At 38.6% G+C, this 20042-nt stretch overlaps 2 protein-coding genes across 3 annotated transcripts in view; one reads left to right on the top strand and one right to left on the bottom strand.

Annotated features, from left to right (window-relative positions):
• LOC114658415 (cadherin-4-like) overlaps positions 1–20042 on the top strand; it is a 2147065-nt gene that overhangs the window by 1853542 nt on the left and 273481 nt on the right. The gene's annotated exons all lie outside the window — the stretch shown is intronic.
• ccm2l (CCM2 like scaffold protein) overlaps positions 1–20042 on the bottom strand; it is a 71691-nt gene that overhangs the window by 15436 nt on the left and 36213 nt on the right. For both annotated transcript variants that reach the window (XM_028811666.2, XM_028811665.2), the window contains one exon: positions 14244–14403. In XM_028811666.2, the coding sequence (XP_028667499.1) occupies positions 14244–14403 (160 nt within the window). The remainder of the gene's footprint in view (positions 1–14243; positions 14404–20042) is intronic.

The raw sequence follows: 20042 nt of genomic DNA, 5'->3' as shown, positions 1-20042 counted from the left end.
AGAATTAGGATTTTAGCACCCAAAACAAAACAGTAGTTGTCTCTTAAAAAGGGCTCAGGTGCTAAAATGTTAATGTATTGGGCGAATCAAAAAAATAGTCATTGAACAAATGTTTAAATAAAAAAAAAGTGTGAATTAGCATAAGCGGCCCTAATTACAATACAATACAATACAATTTATTTTTTGTATAGCCCAAAATCACACAAGAAGTGCCGCAATGGGCTTTAACAGGCCCTTCCTCTTGACAACCCCCCCCAGCCTTGACTCTCTAAGAAGACAAGAAAAAACTCCCAAAAAAACCCTTGTAGGGAAAAAATGGAAGAAACCTTGGGAAAGGCAGTTCAAAGAGAGACCCCTTTCCAGGTAGGTTGGGCGTGCAGTGGGTTTACAGTACAATACACAGAACAGAATAAATCCTCAATACAGTATGAAAATTAAAATTTTAGAAGTATGGAGTAGAATTTAACAGTAGATGATATCACATAATATGATTTGGATTTGTTTAGAGTCCTGGAGACCTCATTCATCAAGATGCCTCCCCCATTTGGCCATTCTACAGCTGAAATAGCGCTAATCCGATGAAAGGACCCCTCGCAGGTGAATTGATTCCTGCGATCCTCCATCTGGGATGACTTTACCTTAGGCAGGAAAAACAACTTGGCAGGTGGGCCGTGGCACCAAGTGCCACATTTGAGTGCCGAGAAGAGAAACAGAATAGGTGAGGGTTTGTATCAAATTATAATTATCATGTTACTTATGTTTTAGTGCTAATAGACCCCAGGTGGAATTGAAGAGTCGCATAGTTTGGGGGAGGAACGATCTTCTCAGTCTGTCAGTGGAGCAGCACAATGACAGCAGTCTGTCGCTGAAGCTGCTTTTCTGTCTGGAGATGATACTGTTTAGTGGATGCAGTGGATTCTCCATAATTGATAGGAGCCTGCTTAGCGCCCGTCGCTCTGCCACAGATGTCAAACTGTCCAGCTCCATGCCAACAATAGAGCCTGCCTTCCTCACCAGTTTGTCCAGGTGTGAGGTGTCTTTCTTCTTAATGCTGCCTCCCCAGCACACCACCGCGTAGAAGAGGGCGCTCGCCACAACCGTCTGATAGAACATCTGCAGCATCTTATTGCAGATGTTGAAGGACGCCAGCCTTCTAAGGAAGTATAACCGGCTCTGTCCTTTCTTACACAGAGCATCAGTATTGGCAGTCCAGTCTAATTTATCATCCAGCTGCACTCCCAGGTATTTACAGGTCTGCACCATCTGCACACAGTCACCTCTGATGATCACGGGGTCCATGAGGGGTCTGGGCCTCCTAAAATCCACCACCAGCTCCTTGGTTTTGCTGGTGTTCAGGTGTAGGTGGTTTGAGTCGCACCATTTAACAAAGTCATTGATTAGGTCCCTATACTTCTCCTCCTGCCCACTCCTGATGCAGCCCACGATAGCAGTGTCGTCAGCGAACTTTTGCACGTGGCAGGACTCCGAGTTGTATTGGAAGTCTGATGTATATAGGCTGAACAGGACCGGAGAAAGTACAGTCCCCTGTGGCACACCTGTGTTGCTGACCACAATGTCAGACGTGCAGTTCCCAAGACGCACATACTGAGGTCTGTCTCTAGGATAGTCCACGATCCATGCCACTAGGTATGAATCTACTCCCATCTCTGTCAGCTTGTCCCTAAGGAGCAAAGGTTGGATTGTGTTGAAGGCGCTAGAGAAGTCTAGAAACATAATTCTTACAGCACCACTGCCTCTGTCCAAGTGGGAGATCGGTGTAGCATATAGATGATGGCATCCTCCGCTCCCACCTTCTCCTGATATGCAAACTGCAGAGGGTTGAGGGTGTGTTGAACCTGTGGCCTCAGGTGGTGAAGCAGCAGCCTCTCTATGGTCTTCATCACATGTGATGTCAGAGCAACAGGCCAGAAGTCATTCAGCTCACTAGGACGTGATACCTTTGGGACTGGGGTGATGCAAGATGTTTTCCAAAGCCTCGGGACTCTCCCCTGTTCCAGGCTCAGGTTGAAGATGCACTGTAGAGGACCCCCCAGCTCCGATGCACAGTCCTTCAGCAGTCGTGGCGATATTCCATCTGGACCCACTGCTTTGCTTGCTCAGCTCTCTGCTCACCTGCGCTGTTGTAATTATGGGTGGGGATGTCTCTCCTATGCTGGTATCAGCAGTAGGATGTGTGGAGGGTGCAGTACTCCGAGGTGAGAGTGGGTTAGGGTGGTCAAACCTGTTAAAGAAGTTGTTCATTTGGTTTGCTCTCTTCACGTCTCTCTCGATGGTGGCACCCCGCTTCGAGCTGCAGCCAGTGGTGATCTTCATCCCATCCCACACTTCCTTCATGCTGTTATTCTGCAACTTCTGCTCCAGCTTTCTCCTGTACTGCTCCTTCGCCGCACTGAGCTGGACTCGGAGTTCCTCCTGCACGCACTTGAGCTCATGGTGATCACCGCCTTTAAAAGTCCTTTTCTTCTGGTTCAAAAGGCCCATGATGTCAATTGTAATCCATGGCTTGTTGTTAGCATAGCAGCGTACAGTTCTTACTGGAACTACAATGTCCATACAGAAGTTGATGTAGTCAGTAGTGCAGTCAACAACCACCTCAATGTTCTCACTATGTGATCCCTGCAGGATATCCCAGTCTGTAGTTCTAAAGCATTCTCTCAGAGCCTTCTCTGCCTCCGGGGACCACTTCCTGAATGAGCGTGACTAATGACTAACAACAGAGAGGCAGTCTGTACAGTTAATCAGCAGCTCTAGTCAGGATATGCTAAACTGAAGTAGTGAGTCTTCAGCCAGGATTTAAAAGCTGAGACCGAAGGGGCATCTCTTATAGTAGCAGGCAGACCATTCCACAGTTTAGGGGCCCTGTAACTAAAAGCTCGACCTCCCACCGTTATTTTATTAATCATAAGCAGACCGGCATCTTGAGATCTTAATGTGCCCTCAGGTTTGTAAGTCATGATAAGTTCAGACAAGTAAGCCGGATCTTGGCCATTTAATGCTTTATATGTTAAAAGGAGGATTTTGAAATCTGCCCTAAACTTAACTGGGAGCCAGTGTAAGGATTTAAGAACTGGAGTTATGTGTTCGTATTTTCTTGTTCTTGTAATAATTCTTGCAGCCGCATTTTGGATTAACTGGAGGCTGTATAAAGAACAGTTTGAACATCCAGTGAACACCGCATTGCAGTAGTCAATCCTACTAGAAATAAATGCATGAATTAATTTCTCAGAATCCTGTTTATTTAGAAAGCGCCTTAATTTCCCAACATTTTTAAGATGGAAGAAACATGATTTGGACAACTTTGTAATATGCGCTTTAAATGACATGCTAGAGTCAAAGATAACTCCTAGATTGCGGGCTGATTCAGTAAAATTAATGGGGATTCCAACTGAGTTAAATGATGACAGAATATTTTTGTGATCTGCGTCATTCCCTCCAACAATTAACATCTCTGTTTTATCTGTGTTTAAAAACAAGTAGTTCTCATCCATCCACTCCTTTAATTCACTAACACAACTAATTAAAGACAACATTGGAGAAACTTCATTTGATCTAAATGAAAGGTATAACTGGGTGTCTACATATGAGTGAAAATTAACATTATGTTTCCTAATGATAGATCCCAGTGGAAGCATGTAAAGTGAAAACAGTAAAGGTCCCAGTACTGAGCCCTGCGGGACACCATATCTCACTTCTGTGTATAATGATGGAGTACTGTCAGCACATTTCAGTACATATTGGAATCGATTTGATAAATAAGAACTAAACCAAGCGAGCACAGTGCCTGTAAGCCCAACATCATTTTCTAGCCTGTGCAGTAAAATAGAATAGTCAATGGTGTCAAATGCTGCGCTTAAGTCTAACAACATAATTACAGTGGAGTTTCCTTCATCACAGGATATCAGAATGTCGTTTACAACCTGCGTCAGGGTATTCATAAGAAACATAATGATTTACTTTAATGAAGTAGAAGTACATAATAACAAGAATACTTGGGTCATACGGCAGCACGGTGGCACAGTGGTAGCGCAGCGGTAGCCTCGCAGTAAGGAGTCCTGGGTTCGCTTCCTGAATCCTCCCAGCGTGGAGTTTGCATGTTTCCCCCCGTGTCTGTGTGGGTTTCCTCCGGGAGCTCCGGTTTCCTCCCACAGTCCAAAGATATGCAGGTTAGGTGCATTGGTGATCCTAAATTGTCCCTAGTGTGTGGGTGTGTGTGCCCTGTGGTGGGCTGGCGCCCTGCCTGGGATTTGTTCCTGCCTTGCACCCTGTGTTGGCTGGGATTGGAACAGAAAGTTCTCTGCAATGTTCTTCGATGTCTGCCTTTTGACTTCTAAAGAACTAGGAGTAGTTAATGACTGGCATATGAGTTTTGATACTCTTTGATATTGTAATCATAAGGATGGTTACATAATATTTACTTATTTAACTGCATATATTGCAATCACCGATGAGAAGTAAAACAATTATAATTGTCATATTATAATAGTGCAGTGATGTTGCTGCCTCACAGCTCAAAGAGATGGAGTGTGAACTCCAGACTTATCACTATATGTGTGGAATGCACATATTCTCTCCATATTTGCAAGTGATTTTTCTCCAGATATTCCAGTTCACACCTAAAAGACACAGCAGGTAGACTGGTGACTACAACTTGCCCCAGCACTTGGGATTGTGGGTATATAATATATGTAAATGTGCAGAGTGATACCCAAGCACCCTGTGCAGGGTTGGTTCCTGCCTTGAACTGAATGCTGTTTTTTTGACCTTTAAAATAAATTAATAGGCTTCAGGAAATGGATGGATAGAAAGTCATCATATCTGTCTCCTTGTGTTTGTATAGATGCGTGTGGCTCTAATAACTAAAACAAAGTATCTGACACTTTGAGTGTGCTTCTTACCTTTGTTAATTTGCTATAAACATTAGAGGTTCTCATAATGTATGTCTTTAAGAGTGCCACTCTTCATCCAGTTTCTTTCGTATCATTTTAAAAATAATTTTTTTCCGCTACAAGCAAAACAATTTATGAGAATGATGTAAAGGTCAAAGATTATCCTCAGTGGAATATTTCTTTCTTCATAGTTTCCTCTGACTAATTTTATATAGCTAAATTAGTCTAAAATCTGGCTTGACTTTTAAGATAAAAATGATGTATAAAGTCAGGTTATTATCATTTCCATAAATACATATGCTAATATAAATTAAAGATCAGAAATAGAAAAGCACTGGCAGTAAAAGCCTTAGGGATTGATTATATGGTACTTTTATATACTTCTTTAAATACATAAGCCAGTAATGTCTTTGCATTAATAATTAAAGTTTCAGGCCAAAGTGTACATTTTTCATTTCATTTCATTTAGGTAAATATGAGTGAGTGTTCTGTGGGATGGACTGGTTCACCATCTAAGCATTGTTTCCACTTTTCACCCACAATATCCCTAAACTAGAAAAGCAGGTTAGGTGGAATTCCTGTTTGTAGTCTGCTGGTAATATGTGGGGGGAAACTGCTTAATGATTCTATCTGTCAATTGTTTTTCAGTTCAAGTTGTTAAAATGAGTGTATTCCCTAAGATTATTATTTATAGATTTGTTTGTAGTACGCATACATGGTTTCTAGTATAAATGCAAATGTGGTGCATCATTAATCTGAAATTCCAAAATCTGAAACTACCACTGTTTAGTTAAGGCAATAGTGTGGGAGTTGATGTAAGGTTGGATGAATTGCAGCTATATTTGTGAAAATGTGAATTGTAAAATATGCATTTGAAATAAATGATGTGTCACACCCTGTGATATCCATCCATCCATCCATCCATTTTCCAACCTGCTAAATCCGAACACAGGGTCACGGGGGTCTGCTGGAGCCAATCCCAGCCAACACAGGGCACAAGGCAGGAACCAATCCTGGGCAGGGTGCCAACCCACCGCAGGACACACACAAACACACCCACACACCAAGCACACACTAGGGCCAATTTAGAATCGCCAATCCACCTAACCTGCATGTCTTTGGACTGTGGGAGGAAACCGGAGCGCCCGGAGGAAACCCACGCAGACATGGGGAGAACATGCATACTCCATGCAGGGAGGACCCGGGAAGCGAACCAAGGTCCCCAGGTCTCCCAACTGCGAGGCAGCAGCGCTACCCACTGCGCCACCATGCCGCCCCCCTGTGATATTAACTTGTTAAAAGAGTTGATAATAAAGACCCATAGGAGATGCAGATTTCAGTACTCAAAACACCCGAATCAGTAATTGTGCCCAACAATACAAGTAGAAGCACAGACGAGGCTGCACAAAATCCAACTTCTGACTACATGTCTAAACATAAAACTTAAGATGGTTAACAGTACTGTTTAACAGAAAATCAAACATGCCATGCCAGAATACAGTATTTCCATAGACAACAATGCTTATCTATACTCTATTTGCTGTTGTTATACCATATAGTGATGCAATAGTCAAAATGACACACGGATATCGTAGCAGACAGAGGCACTTCTCAAATGTGTACAGCCAAGTAGCTGCAGTTGACAACATGTGTGTGTGTCTGCCTTTCCTGTCTGTCTCTTCTGAAACTGTTCAAAATATAAACACTTCTGGTCCCAGAAATTTTGGATTAGTGATGCTCATCCTGTATTTATTTAAAATTAATTTTACTTAGCAGATAGCCTTCATTATTTCATAAATTATTGTTAAACAACATCTTCATTGACCTTGACTGTGTAACTGGGTTGATTGTTTAACATAATTTCTCGGTCACAAAACATTCATCCATCCATTTTCCAACCCGCTGAATCCGAACACAGGGTCACGGGGGTCTGCTGGAGCCAATCCCAGCCAACACAGGGCACAAGGCAGGAACTAATCCCGGGTAGGGTGCCAACCCACCGCAGTGTCACAAAGCATTACAGTTTTAAAGTTTGCAATTAATTGTATTTGCACTTGCTTCTGTTCCACCTCTGAGTTGTAGAGTACTGAATCCTCTACCAGTGGCATCATGTGCAAGGCAGTGATCCAAAGTGGAAAGGACAACACCCACACTCACTAATTTGGAAACATTAATCAACTTAACATGCTCATCTTTGGGATGTCAGTGGAAGATGAAAAACCCATGCAAACACAGGAATAATGTGTAAACTCCACTCTGACAAATAACTGTACATAAATTTCAAATACAGGATGCTGAATCTGTTAAGCAGCAATGCCATTCACTATACCATTGAGCCAACACAATTAAACTGCTGACAGATCAAGTGATTGACATTGATTGTCTTGTTACAATGGCACCTTCTAAGAGGTTGGATATATTAGGCAGCAAGTGAATATTCTAGAACGTGATGTGTTTGAAGTAGGAACAATTGTCAAAAGAGTGGCTTTGAAAAGGGACAAATTATGATGGGTAGATGACTGGTCAGAGTATCTCTAAAATGGCTGGTCTTGTGAGGTATTCCTAGTATGCAGTGGCTAGTCCCTACCAAGGAAGGTCAATCGGTGAACTGGCAGCAGAGTCATGGGTGCCCATGATGCGTGATAGGGAGTGAGGGTTAGCCCATCTGGTTTGATCCCACAGAAGAACTACTGTAGGATTAACTGCTGAAAAACTTAATGCTGATCTTGAGAGAAAAGTGTTAGAACACACAGTGAATCACAGCTTGCTATATACGGGGCTGTATAGCCACAGACGGGTGATAGTGCCCATGATAACCCCAGTCCAGCACTGAAAGCAACTGCAATCGGCATGTGAGCATCATATGTGGACCATAAAGCAATGGAAGAATGTTGCCTGGTATGATGAATCACATTTTCCCCCCAGGCATGTATATATAGTATAACCCAGAGTCACTGTTCAGTTCAGCTATGACCAGCTCCTGAGAATCATGGCGCTTTGAGCCTCTGAAGACCTTTTTCAAAGACAAGATTAAGCAGATTGTTTATTTAGTAGAATTTCATCCTAGCGACATCAAAAGCTGCTGCACAGGCTTTTAAATGATCGACACGCAGCGCAACAAGCAGAACTCGCAGCTCGGCAGCAGCAAGACAGCAGCTGATCCAACTGCATCTGCTTAATGTGTGTTCAGCCCCCCCTTTACAACGCAGCAGAGATGCGAAGTGGTTGGCGGGCAGCACGCCCTTGGAAGGTGTGTGAGCGAAACGAGCAGAGGGCACAGCCCCCTAGTTTTCTTCAAGGGGCTCTGATAAGGCAAAAAAGTTTTTTGTAAGTGCCAGTCTGCATTAATGGTAGCAAAGTCAGATTCTGTTCATGTAATGGTAATGTTTGATAGCTTAGTATTATTAAATTAATGTACACTATGGACATGTGTTATAATGCATATGCTTTATTTGGAATCTTTTGGTGTATTTTCTTACATAGTATAACTAAAGTCTATTTAAAATGAATAAAGTAGTTTTATACTCCTTATACTCAGCATATCAAATGCTAGGATTAAATAATTTTGTTTGTGCACACTAGTTACTGAAGACCTGAAGATATCCCTCTTTATTTACTGCATTAGAAAAGAATACATTAAGGTATACTGTAATTTTTCATTACTCACACTAGATGGAAGTCGTGCTTTTTAGATGCCTTTAGCTGCAGTTTATTTTTACATTCAGAATCAAATTCAGAGTCACATTTATTGGCCAAGTATGGTCACATACAAGGAATTTGACTTAGTTTTTCTTGTGACTATTCTTCAAGTATTAGATGACAGACATGCACACAATAAATATGCACCTGAGATAAATACAAGACAAAAAATGTAAACATATGCAAACAATTTTTAAGACAGTGCAAAGAAAAGCCAAGCAAAATGATACCTTTTATTGGCTAACTAAAAAGATTACAATACTCAAGGCAACTCAAGCCCCTTCTTCAGGCAAGATTCTCTACATTCATAATGGCTAACACGGTACAACACCCTAGTACTAAGACAGTGCAAGAAATACTGTAATAAATTCTGAATTAAGCTTTAGATTTATAGATTGATGTTAAAAATATTGCAAGATACTTGGTGGGGGTGTGTGGGGGGGGGGGTGGTTTGAGTGAATAAGACAGCAAAATAAACCATTTATGAGTCTGACAGCCTGTGGAAAGAAACTATTCCTTTATCTACTTGTTTTGACATAGTTTAGTCTATTATGCCTGGTTGATGGGAGAAGTTCAAAAAGGTTGCGACCTGAATGTCGAGTCGATGATGACTTTAAGTGCTTTATAAGTATTCCAAAAACTAAAGCTTTTTCAAACTGTGCACTAAAACTCATTCTAATCCAGATTAATTAAACAAGTGTGTCGGTATAAAAAACATGACCTCAACACTAGAAAGGCAAATTGATTGTCATTGTGTTTAGCATTTTTATATAGTGCATCTTAAACATTGTAAAATATTTAAATCGCCTCCTTTTTGAACATTTATATATTAACACTTAATTTTAGTCACTTTTTGGGGGGGGGGGGGGGTTGAGTACAGATTAAAATGGTGTGTATAAATTGCCTGTTTGGATTGGAATAAGCTTGTTTCTATTTCTAGCTGATAAGCATATTTGCTTTATTCGCAGAAAAGATACTATGTAGACACCATTCCTCTTTTTAAATGTTACACTATTTATGTTTTAAGGTTTATAATGATTTATCCTATGTAACACTTAGTAAAATTACATTGCATTTTAATTAAAATAAGAAATTAGTGATTACAGATTGATGTTATTGCTAATTTTAAATTACCTTGGCATTATTCTACTATGATGAATTTCAGTGGTTGCAAAAATTGATAGATTTATTGATTACCTGACAGGCAGGCGAAACAGGCTTAGGTGAAGTGAGACTGTCAGTGAATGACGTCAACATTCTGAATGGTTATTTCAACTGAAGTTTTGTCTTATTTTGATGGTTATGAAACTCTCTTGTCAAAGGCTTCATGAAGATCAGGACATAGACTTTCACAATAAGGTCGAAGTGACTTGAGTGGGGACTTCAAAATAAGTCTCAGGATATTGACGCAAGCTCCCAGACTCATCACGTCAACAGTACATGAAGGCTGAGGAGAATCAAATTCAAGTAAGACAAGTAATGAAGCTCAAATAAGATGAGCCTGGAACAAAATAAACAGTGATCCAGGATTAGGTTTCAGGCAAAAGTGTAAAACTAGCATGGCCTTTTCTTTTATTAAAAAAGGTAGAATAATCTTTTAAGTCTGATCAACAACTTGAAAGTGTAAACTATGATTATTTTTAGCATTTTCAATAACTGATTTCTCTTGAAATATATATATATATATATATATATATATATATATATACTCATCTTGCATTTAGGTGATAATGTGCCATTCTTGTCATGTAATGTTAAAATGTATTTTTGGTGCATACATTAAGATTGGGTTTGGGTTGGGCACCTGAAACCTGCACTTGGTTGATGTCTGTGTAAAGCTTGCATATTCTTTTCAAATCAAGATTCAATGTTTTTATGTTGTCATGTTTACACAAGAAAACATGAAATGTGCCTTCTTTGAGGTATCCAATTACAGACAAATGAAATAAAACAAACAAATAGAGACAAGACAGGTTTAAAACTGACACAGAAATTCTAAAATATATACAGTACATCATTTGAAAAACTGACTCTTTGCTAGCTACATTTAGCAGTTTGTTAGTGCATTTGTAACTAAAATGGTTACAAGATACACATGAAAAATCTACATTTCTGGAATTGTATTATTATCTCTGATATTCCTTATTAAAAAAATGTGAGGCACTGGGAAGAAAGGAATTTCTGGAGCATTTTGTATGGGATTTTAAAGTGGCTATCCTCCTTAATTCATGGAAAGTAAGTTGTACATGTAATGGGTGTCTGTGATCATTTGAGATGATTGCCAGTTTTTTTAACATTGCACCCTGACACACACTTAACAAGTCATCTGTGTTAGCCCCAATAACTTTACCTGTATGTCTGGTAATCTGCTGGAGTTTTTTTAAGTTTTGGTTTGACACACTACTAGACCAGGCATTGAAGCTGAAATTGATGACAAGCTGGGTTGCACTGCACTAAATGTACAACATTAGGTCCTTGTCCACTTTAAATAGTCAAATTTTTGTTCTTTGACTGTCTGTAAATGATTTAAAAGAAAGCCCTGAATCCATAATATAATAAATGGTTTAATATTGATGCTGCTCAATTTCTCAATCAGTATGTGAGGCTGGATGGTATTGAACACTGATGAAAAATCCAGAAATAATGCTCTGACATACGAACCAGGCTTATCAAGAAAAGACACTGTGTGACCATAAGCAAGTCACTTGACCTGCCTGTGCTCCAATTGGAAAACCAAACGAAATTGTACAGCACATATTGTAATTCACCTTGGATATAGGCGTCAGCCAAATAAGTAAATGCTACAAGTGCTGCTGCAAAAGTGTAGCTATGATATACTGTAGGATAACCAGCAAAGCATCTTCTGCACTTCTGTTTGCACAGTAAGCAAAAGGACAGTTATTGTGAAATGTCTACAATATCTGTGTGCATTTTCTGTGGTAACTCCAGTTTTATTCCCATCACTCAAAGTCAAGCATGTTTCGTTAATTGGTGACTTTTATTGGACAATGCCAAAATGTGACTGTTAGTACACACCAGAGTCCCTGGTTTGTGGTCAATGCTGCTCAGCTTGCCTCTATGTGACTCTGAATTAGATTAATTTGATTAGAAATCCCTTGGTGCAAATGAGTCTAAATATTTAAAATATTTAAACATGGGTCTAAATTTAAAAAAAAATATGCCACCCAAAAATGACTTTTTATCAGTTGGTTTATCATGCATTGTTTGTTGTAATGGTTGGGGAATGCTTTTAATCTCATACTTTCATGGAGAAAGGAGATCAGAAAATATCTAACAAAACAGGCTTTGATGGAGATCAAGTTCAGACAACAGTAAATTATATCAAAATGCCCATGAAAAAAAATTTAAATAAAATGTCGCATAATCCAAATGTCAGGTGACCAGTAATATGCTAAGAATGTCCAAAACACATATATTTTGGCTAAACTATTGTTAAAATATTCCTTCAGAAAATGCTCTTGTGCAAGTGAGATAAGTGTGTTCAAACAGCGAAGGGGAAGTGTCAGATTATCATTTTTGGGTGGAGTATTTCTTTGATGTACTGGTGTCATCTCCTGTATGGTTGTTGCGTCAACATAAACTGATCTTCACCAGAATGTCATTATGTTGCAATTTGTCTGCTAAACACATCAGAAGTAGATTTGCTATTCTGCCCCAATCGTACCTCCTCTCAATAAATTGAGTTGATTTTTAAAACTACTTTGATTAAATTCTCTGGATTGCACTCTGCAAAATTGTATCAAAAGAAACTTGATATTTTCAACAGTCTGCCAATATGCTTACCGTTTTAGGATATAAATCATGGAATAAAATTAAACACACCAGGAAAAATACTTTTTACTTTAAATTAATCGTACCACATATATTGTCATTTCTATGCATGTTATGATAGATAGATAGATAGATAGATAGATAGATAGATAGATAGATAGATAGATAGATAGATAGATAGATAGATAGATAGATAGATAGATAGATAGATAGATAGATAGATAGATAGATAGATAGATAGATAGATAGATAGATAGATAGATAGATAGATACTTTATTAATCCCAAGGGGAAATTCACATACTCCAGCAGCAGCATACTGATACAAAAAAACAATATTAAAGAGTAATAAAAATGCAGGTAAAAACAGACAATAACTTTGAATAATGTTAACATTCTCCATAATTGATTGGAGCCTGCTCAGTGCCCGTTGCTCTGCCACGGATGTCAAACTGTCCAGCTCCATGCCTACAATAGAGCCTGCCTTCCTCACCAGTTTATCCAGGCGTGAGGTGTCCTTCTTCTTTATGCTGCCTCCCCAGCACACCACTGCATAGAAGAGGGCATTCACCACAACCATCTGATGGAACATCTGCAGCATCTTATTGCAGATGTTGAAGGATGCCAGTCTTCTAAGGAAGTATAGTCGGCTCTGTCCTCTCTTGCACAGAGAATCAGTATTGGCAGTCCAGTCCAATTTATCATCCAGCTGCACTCCCAGGTATTTATAGGTCTGTACCCTCTGCACACAGTCATCTCTTATGATCACGGGGTCCAGGAGGGGCCTGGGCCTCCTAAAATCCACCACCAGCTCCTTGGTTTTGCTGGTGTTCAGGTGTAGGTGGTTTGAGTCGCATCATTTAACAAAGTCCTTGATTAGGTTCCTATACTCCTCCTCCTGCCCACTCCTGATGCAGCCCACGATAGCAGTGTTGTCAGCGAACTTTTGCACGTGGCAGGACTCTGAGTTGTATTGGAAGTCCGACGTATATAGGCTGAACAGGACTGGAGAAAGTACAGTCCCCTGCGGTGCTCCTGTGTTGCTGACCACATTGTCAGACCTGCAGTTCCTGAGACGCACATACTGAGGTCTGTTTTTAAGATAGTCCACGATCCATGCCACTAGGTATGAATCTACTCCCATCTCTGTCAGCTTGTCCCTAAGGAGCAGAGGTTGGATGGTGTTGAAGGTGCTAGAGAAGTCTAGAAACATAATTCTTACAGCACCACTGCCTCTGTCCAAGTGGGAAAGTGATCGGTGTAGCATATAGATGATGGCATCCTCCGCTCCCACCTTCTCCTGGTATGCGAACTGCAGAGGGTCGAGGGTGTGGCGTACCTGTGGCCTCAGGTGGTGAAGCAGCAGCCGCTCCATGGTCTTCATCACATGTGAATGATTAATCAATCAATGAAATATCTTCTTGAATGCACTTCTGTCTTAAAATCAAGGTAGTACTCACTGTACGATTTTGTATGTGTTATGCACTCAGGAAGTATTTGTCAGGCTGACTGCTCCTCACTAAATCCCATTCTTTCACTCTCCTCAATTTCAATCTTTTATTTACTATACATTTTTTATTTTCCCCAGCTTCTACTATATCAGAAAAAATCTGTTGTGATTTTGACCAAAAGTAACAAACAAAATCTCCCAAAAAACTTTGACAAACTCTGTAAACTCTTCTCATCTTCACAGCAACATCTCAACTTCATGTGAATTTCATTCTCTTTTAAATAAACTACACACATCAACTCTTCCATTCTTCTTGTTTTCATCTTTGCTTCATATTCATTTGCCACATCAGACTCTTGACACCACACAATTTAATTTATAAACTTTATGACTTACAGTGTTCATGTATTCTTGCAGTAATTCCACACCAACGCTGCTCTGATCGCTCTCACTACAAAGTGTTGCCAAACTGTGTCGAGACTGCCTGAAGGACATGGACGAATTTTCACTGTAGTTTTCACTGTAGTATGGATCAAAAGTCTCCTGAGAACCATTGCTGAGGGAAGCACAGAATATACAAAACACAAAATGAGTCTAATTACTAATGTGTATGTTTCTAATATGACTTTATACAAATAACATGTTATTCTTAAGAGAGAAGTCAACATTTTCAGGCACAATAGGGATTATTAATTCTGCAGTGTACTGGCAAATGCTTCTGAATGTTAAATCAAAATAATTACTCCCTAAAAAAGGTTTTATTTGTTTTATGATCATTCATAACTATAGTAACATAGACAATATTGAACTAAATATATAAAAAACACAGTGTCTAAGAAGTCAGCAGTACCAAGACATTTAATAAATGTAAATAATACATTTCTAAAAACATCACATTGGTAGGGATTGTGGCAGTTTGACTATGTATTACATAGTACAGAATAAAAACTTGATATTTGAAGTTTTCCTATTCCTTAATTTGTATTTGCAACTAGATAGACTTTTAATGAAAGCCCTGACATAAACATAACTGATGCTACAGTTTAAAAACAGTGAAAAAGCCAGAGAATGTACAAAAATGGTTAGGTTGCCCCTAGGCAACAGTAAAATATACAGGAGGACAGGACAGGGAGTATATTATGTCTTTATATTTAGAGTAAATCCAATCAGTATATTATTGTTAATTTTAAGTGTTGAGAGAAACTTCTTTAACAATGTCTCAGAAATCTTAATAGTATTACAGTCTTGATAGATTTTGTTTCTGACACATTTTCTGTTCATGACTTTAATTTACCCCTCACTTAAATATGCACCCTTTTTCAGAGTGTTGTTTGTGTCCATTTTCGATGAATAAGAATGAGTTAAACTCTTTCCATTCATTTACCAGTTTTGGCTTATAATATATGTCAATAGATCAGTGAAGACTGTGCTCATAGTGCCATTATCCTGTTCCTTTACAAAACCAACATGGTCAGGAGACATGGTCTGCCAAGCAAGTTCGCTTAGCTGGTAAATCATTCCTAAATTATGGTCTGGAGAGATGGTGCTAACTGCATTGGCTATGTAATGTTAACCTTTTAAAACAAATTTAGCTATCAAGGCTCCAGATTTCCTTTTGACACCATTGTTGCTTAAAAGACATAAAGAAAAGGGACAATAATGAATGTAATGTCTGATTTTATTATTTACTTTGGAACAAAATAATAGAGATTGACTTAAATCTAGTGATGAGTGAAACAGGGAAGTTTCAATTCTCATACAGGTCTGCAAAAGTGATGCCAAACCTTTTGCAGATAATTTTGCAGATGTGAAATGTGAAAGTCTAAACTAAAGTTTTTTGGGTTGGAAAATAAGGACCAGCCTCTCAAAGGCTACATGATGTGATAAGTGCCACTGGTCTGTAGTCATTAGGTGAAGAGGCACCTGTCTTTTTTGGAACAGGAATAATGCAAGATGTTTTCCACAGCAGAGACCTTAAGTACAGGCTGAATAGGTGATAGAGGACCCCACAAAATTGGTCAGCGCAGGCCTTAAGAACTTGAGGATTGGCTCCATCCTGCAGCTTTTCCTGTGTGCAGCTTCCTCAGTTGTCTCCTTACTTAGTCTTTAGTTATGGGTAGTCCATACTGATGGTCAAAGGTGGATTTGTCACTGGCCATTCCAGTTGATGTGATAGGAGTTGTTGATGTAGTAGGAATGGTGCAGGGTCATTGGAAGAAGGTGGCAGTGGGAGGGAAAATCTATTAAAAATTGGTTTAGGGCATTAGCTTTGTCCACATCCCCTTCTAGCATCTGAGGCCTGGATTGCCCAAGTCCCGTAATTATACTCAGTCCACTCCAGACATCCTTCATGTTATTATGAGTAACTTTGTATTCTATTCTAGCTTTGTAATCGTCCTTTCCTTCACTCAGCTTTTTCTATAGCACATGTTGCACATCAGGCTTGACTATAAGGTTATAAGGCATTTTTTTCTTAATGAAAAGAGAATGAGTGGTGAGTGATGAGTAGTGTAGTGTTTAGTTTTTTCTTTTGAAGTTCATATTCAAAAATGGATCACGGCTTATCAGATCATTTCCTTATTACTTGCTTTACTGTCTTATTATACTTATGTAAAGCTAATTTAAAGTTGTATTTAGCAACATCTTATCTCAATGGCAAGTAACATTTTTCTTAGGTGGAGCTCAGATGATAGGAAGGAAGCGGTTTGTGTTTTATTCCTTCCTTCCAAAACTTTTGCCAAACACTTGCAACAATACAATTTCTGCCTGTTTGCAAATGGGATAAAGGAACACACATAAACATTTCGTAAATGGAAAACTAAGTACCCTTCCACCCATGTTTTTTTTTAGTTCAGAACAGAGTCACAGGAGAAATATGTACAGGGCATGAACAAACTCTGGAAGAGTATGTATGCATGCATCCACACTGGGCTAATTTAGATTTGCTATTTAACCTAAATGTGCAATTTTTGGGTGTAAAAGTATACTAAAGAACCAAATAAAAATATATGGGCATGAGCAAAATATGCAAAGTCCCCACAGTGTGTGGTCTGGCATGGAAATAAACTGAAGGTCAATAAAGATGTAAAGCAGTAGCACTAAACTCCATGTCAGTATACTGCACAGAAGTAAAAAAAAAAAAAAAAAAAAAAGCCAGTGCATACCCTTTTAAATCTTAATCTTTTCACTCTTAAGACAAAAATTTAGCATTCACAATTTTCTCTGTGAGTTTGTATTGGCTTCTTATGACATTTTTTTTTAATTTAAAGCAGAGTAACCTAAGGCCTAGAAGCACTCTCATACTGCTTACGATTGAGGCCAGTGAGCTGTGGGATACTGTTTTCTGTATAATCTTATAATTAATCTCTATAGGCTATTCCTCTTTTGGACTAAAGATCTTAACACCCTTAATTGATTTAATACCAGCTCTTGTGGTAATTTAAGAAACACATGAACTGCAGTCATAATTTTCTTACATTTAAGCGGCCCTTTGGACATTGCACATATTACCATATTGCACCCAACAGGAAGTATGCTTTATTCTGTAATATCTTAAATACAAATATAATAAACATGTAATGTTGGACAATGTTTTTAACTGAATAATACAAATTTGACCAATTAATGTATTAATTCTTTGTATGCTTCCTGTAAAACTATTATGTGCTTTATATATGTTCTTGCTTTGCTGAGAGCAGGAGCAAAAATAAGTTCCATTGTTTTGTGATATTTGGCAATGGCTTGCTTGTTATTATTTTAATGCTTTCTATGAGGGGTAGTGGCCTAGTGTGCTCTGTGGACGAGCTCCTCTTGACCAAATGTTCATCCTGGAAGTCTCTATTTCTCACGATCTTGATTTCTCTGGCTTACCTCTAGTTTTATTTTTGACTTTATGCTTTAGTGGGGAGGCAAAGTGGGGAGGGCTTGGGGGGAGAGAAAGAGAGAAAGCTATTTCAAATCTATCCTTTTAACCCTTTACAATTGTAACTGCCATCATAACAATAGGCTTCATAGCAATAACTCCTGGCAAAACTGGAAATTAAGGTTCAAGCTATCTTATGTAATAATGTACTACCTTAATTTAAGACTACAAAATGTCAACAAAAGTTCAGCAGCAATGTCTTCGTGACCCAACAATGAACATTGTGAGATGGAGTGTCAAAGGTCTCAATCACAAATTAAAGAGAAAGAAAGTATTCTCTCAACTAACAGGTCTAAAGGCAAAAACAGTATTTTTACAGGAGACCCACTTATTAAGCAAGGATCAGTTTCGGTTACAAAGAGATTGGACTGGCCAAATATTCCACTACAGCTATAGTATATAAAGAAAACTAGAGGTATGAAAATATTTATAAATAGGACAATTTCATTTGTAGTATCAGATGTAATATTTGCTTATGAAGGGTGATATGTGATCATCATGGGTAATTTAACTGTAAAGTGATTTTGATAAATATCTACACACCCAATGTGGATGCTAGAGACTTCATCTAAAACATGTTTGTATCCATTCCTAATGTGAATACTCATAACATTATAATGGCCAAGCCTTTAATTGTGTTTTGGACCTGGATAGGTCTTCTGCCACAGTGGCAATAACATCTAACATTGCAAAAACAATTACACAGTTTGTAATTGATTACAACGTATCAGACCCTGGGAGATTTTTAAATCCTAACTCAACGGCATATTCCTTCTTCTCACCAGTACATCACTGTTACTCAAGAATTGATTATTTCTTTATAGATAACAATTTTTTCCCATGATCAAATCTTGCAAGTTCGATGCGATTGTTATCTCCAACCATGCCCCTTAGATTATGGCACTCAAATCACTATGCCCCACCTGCTCATCTCATAGCTGGCATCTCAACCCCTTGTTATTAGCTGATGATAACTCCACAGAGTTTATGTCTAAGTAAATTGATTTTTTTAGAGTCAAATACATCCTCAAAGGTCTCTGCAAGAATACTCTGGAAAACTCTGGAGGCATTTTTAAAAGGACAGATTATTTCATATCTCTCTCACAAAAATAAATCGGAAACCGAGAAGGCATCAGAGTTAATCAGTGAAATTACCAGAATAGATCAAGAACATGCCAGGTTCCCAAATGAAGCACTTTACAGGAAAAGACAGGCTTTGCATTCAGAATTCAACTTCTTGACAACAAAAGAAACGGAACAACTCACTTTTAAATTGCGACATCATTACTATGAACACTGAGAGAAAACTAATAAGATCTAAGCTCAACAAATCCACAAGTAGGAAGTTTGTAATGCAATACCAGTAATTACCAGCACAGACGGTAACAAAATCATTGTCCATAAAAATACAATGCAAACATTTAGAGACTACTATAAGTCCTTATATTCTACTCAGTTTAAAGAAGACAAGACACAATCTAATGCGCTTTTCAATGCATTATGGATACCACAGCTACATACTCTCAGAGCAGTGGAATTTGATAAACCTCTGTCACTCTCAGAATTACTAAATGCTATAAACTCACATTAGAATGGGAATGCAGTTAGCTCCCCTTTTATTAACAACCTTTATAGAAGCCAGAGACAATAAAATACCACCTCAAACTTTTCGCCAAGCATTAATTACCATCTTTCCTAAAAAAATAAGGACTTATTACAATGTGCATCATACAGACCAATCTCACTTCTGAATAATGAGGTTAAGATACTCTCCAAGGTCCTAGCTAGGAGGATTGAGAAAATGCTTCATTTGGTAATATCACAAGACCAAACCAGCTGTATTAAAGACAGATATTTAGCTTCCAATCTTCAACGCTTGTTTAATGTAGTATATTCACCCACAAGGTCTAACACTCCAGAGATCTTATTATCATTGGATGCAGAAAAGCATTTGATATGATTGAATGGGACTACCTATTCATTACACTGCACAAATTTGGATTTGCCCCGAACATATGTGCATGGATGAAACTACTGTATACCAGTCCAGAAGCTTCAGTTTGTATTAACAACATTGTTTCAGACTACTTCAAACTAGAACGTGGTTCTAGACAAGGATGTCCCCTGTTACTATTGCAATTTGCAATCACCATTAAGTCATTGGCGTTAGTTTTCGAAATTCTTATGAGATAAAGGGGATTATCAGAGATGGACTTGAACAGAAAATATCATTATATGCAGATGTTATGGTACTATACATATAAGATCCACAA

This window comes from Erpetoichthys calabaricus, chromosome 10 (genome assembly GCF_900747795.2).
Source record: "Erpetoichthys calabaricus chromosome 10, fErpCal1.3, whole genome shotgun sequence".
In the NCBI taxonomy this organism is placed as follows: domain Eukaryota; kingdom Metazoa; phylum Chordata; class Cladistia; order Polypteriformes; family Polypteridae; genus Erpetoichthys; species Erpetoichthys calabaricus.
Note: the sequence above shows the minus strand (reverse complement) of the source record. Positions and strands in the feature narration are given on the sequence as shown.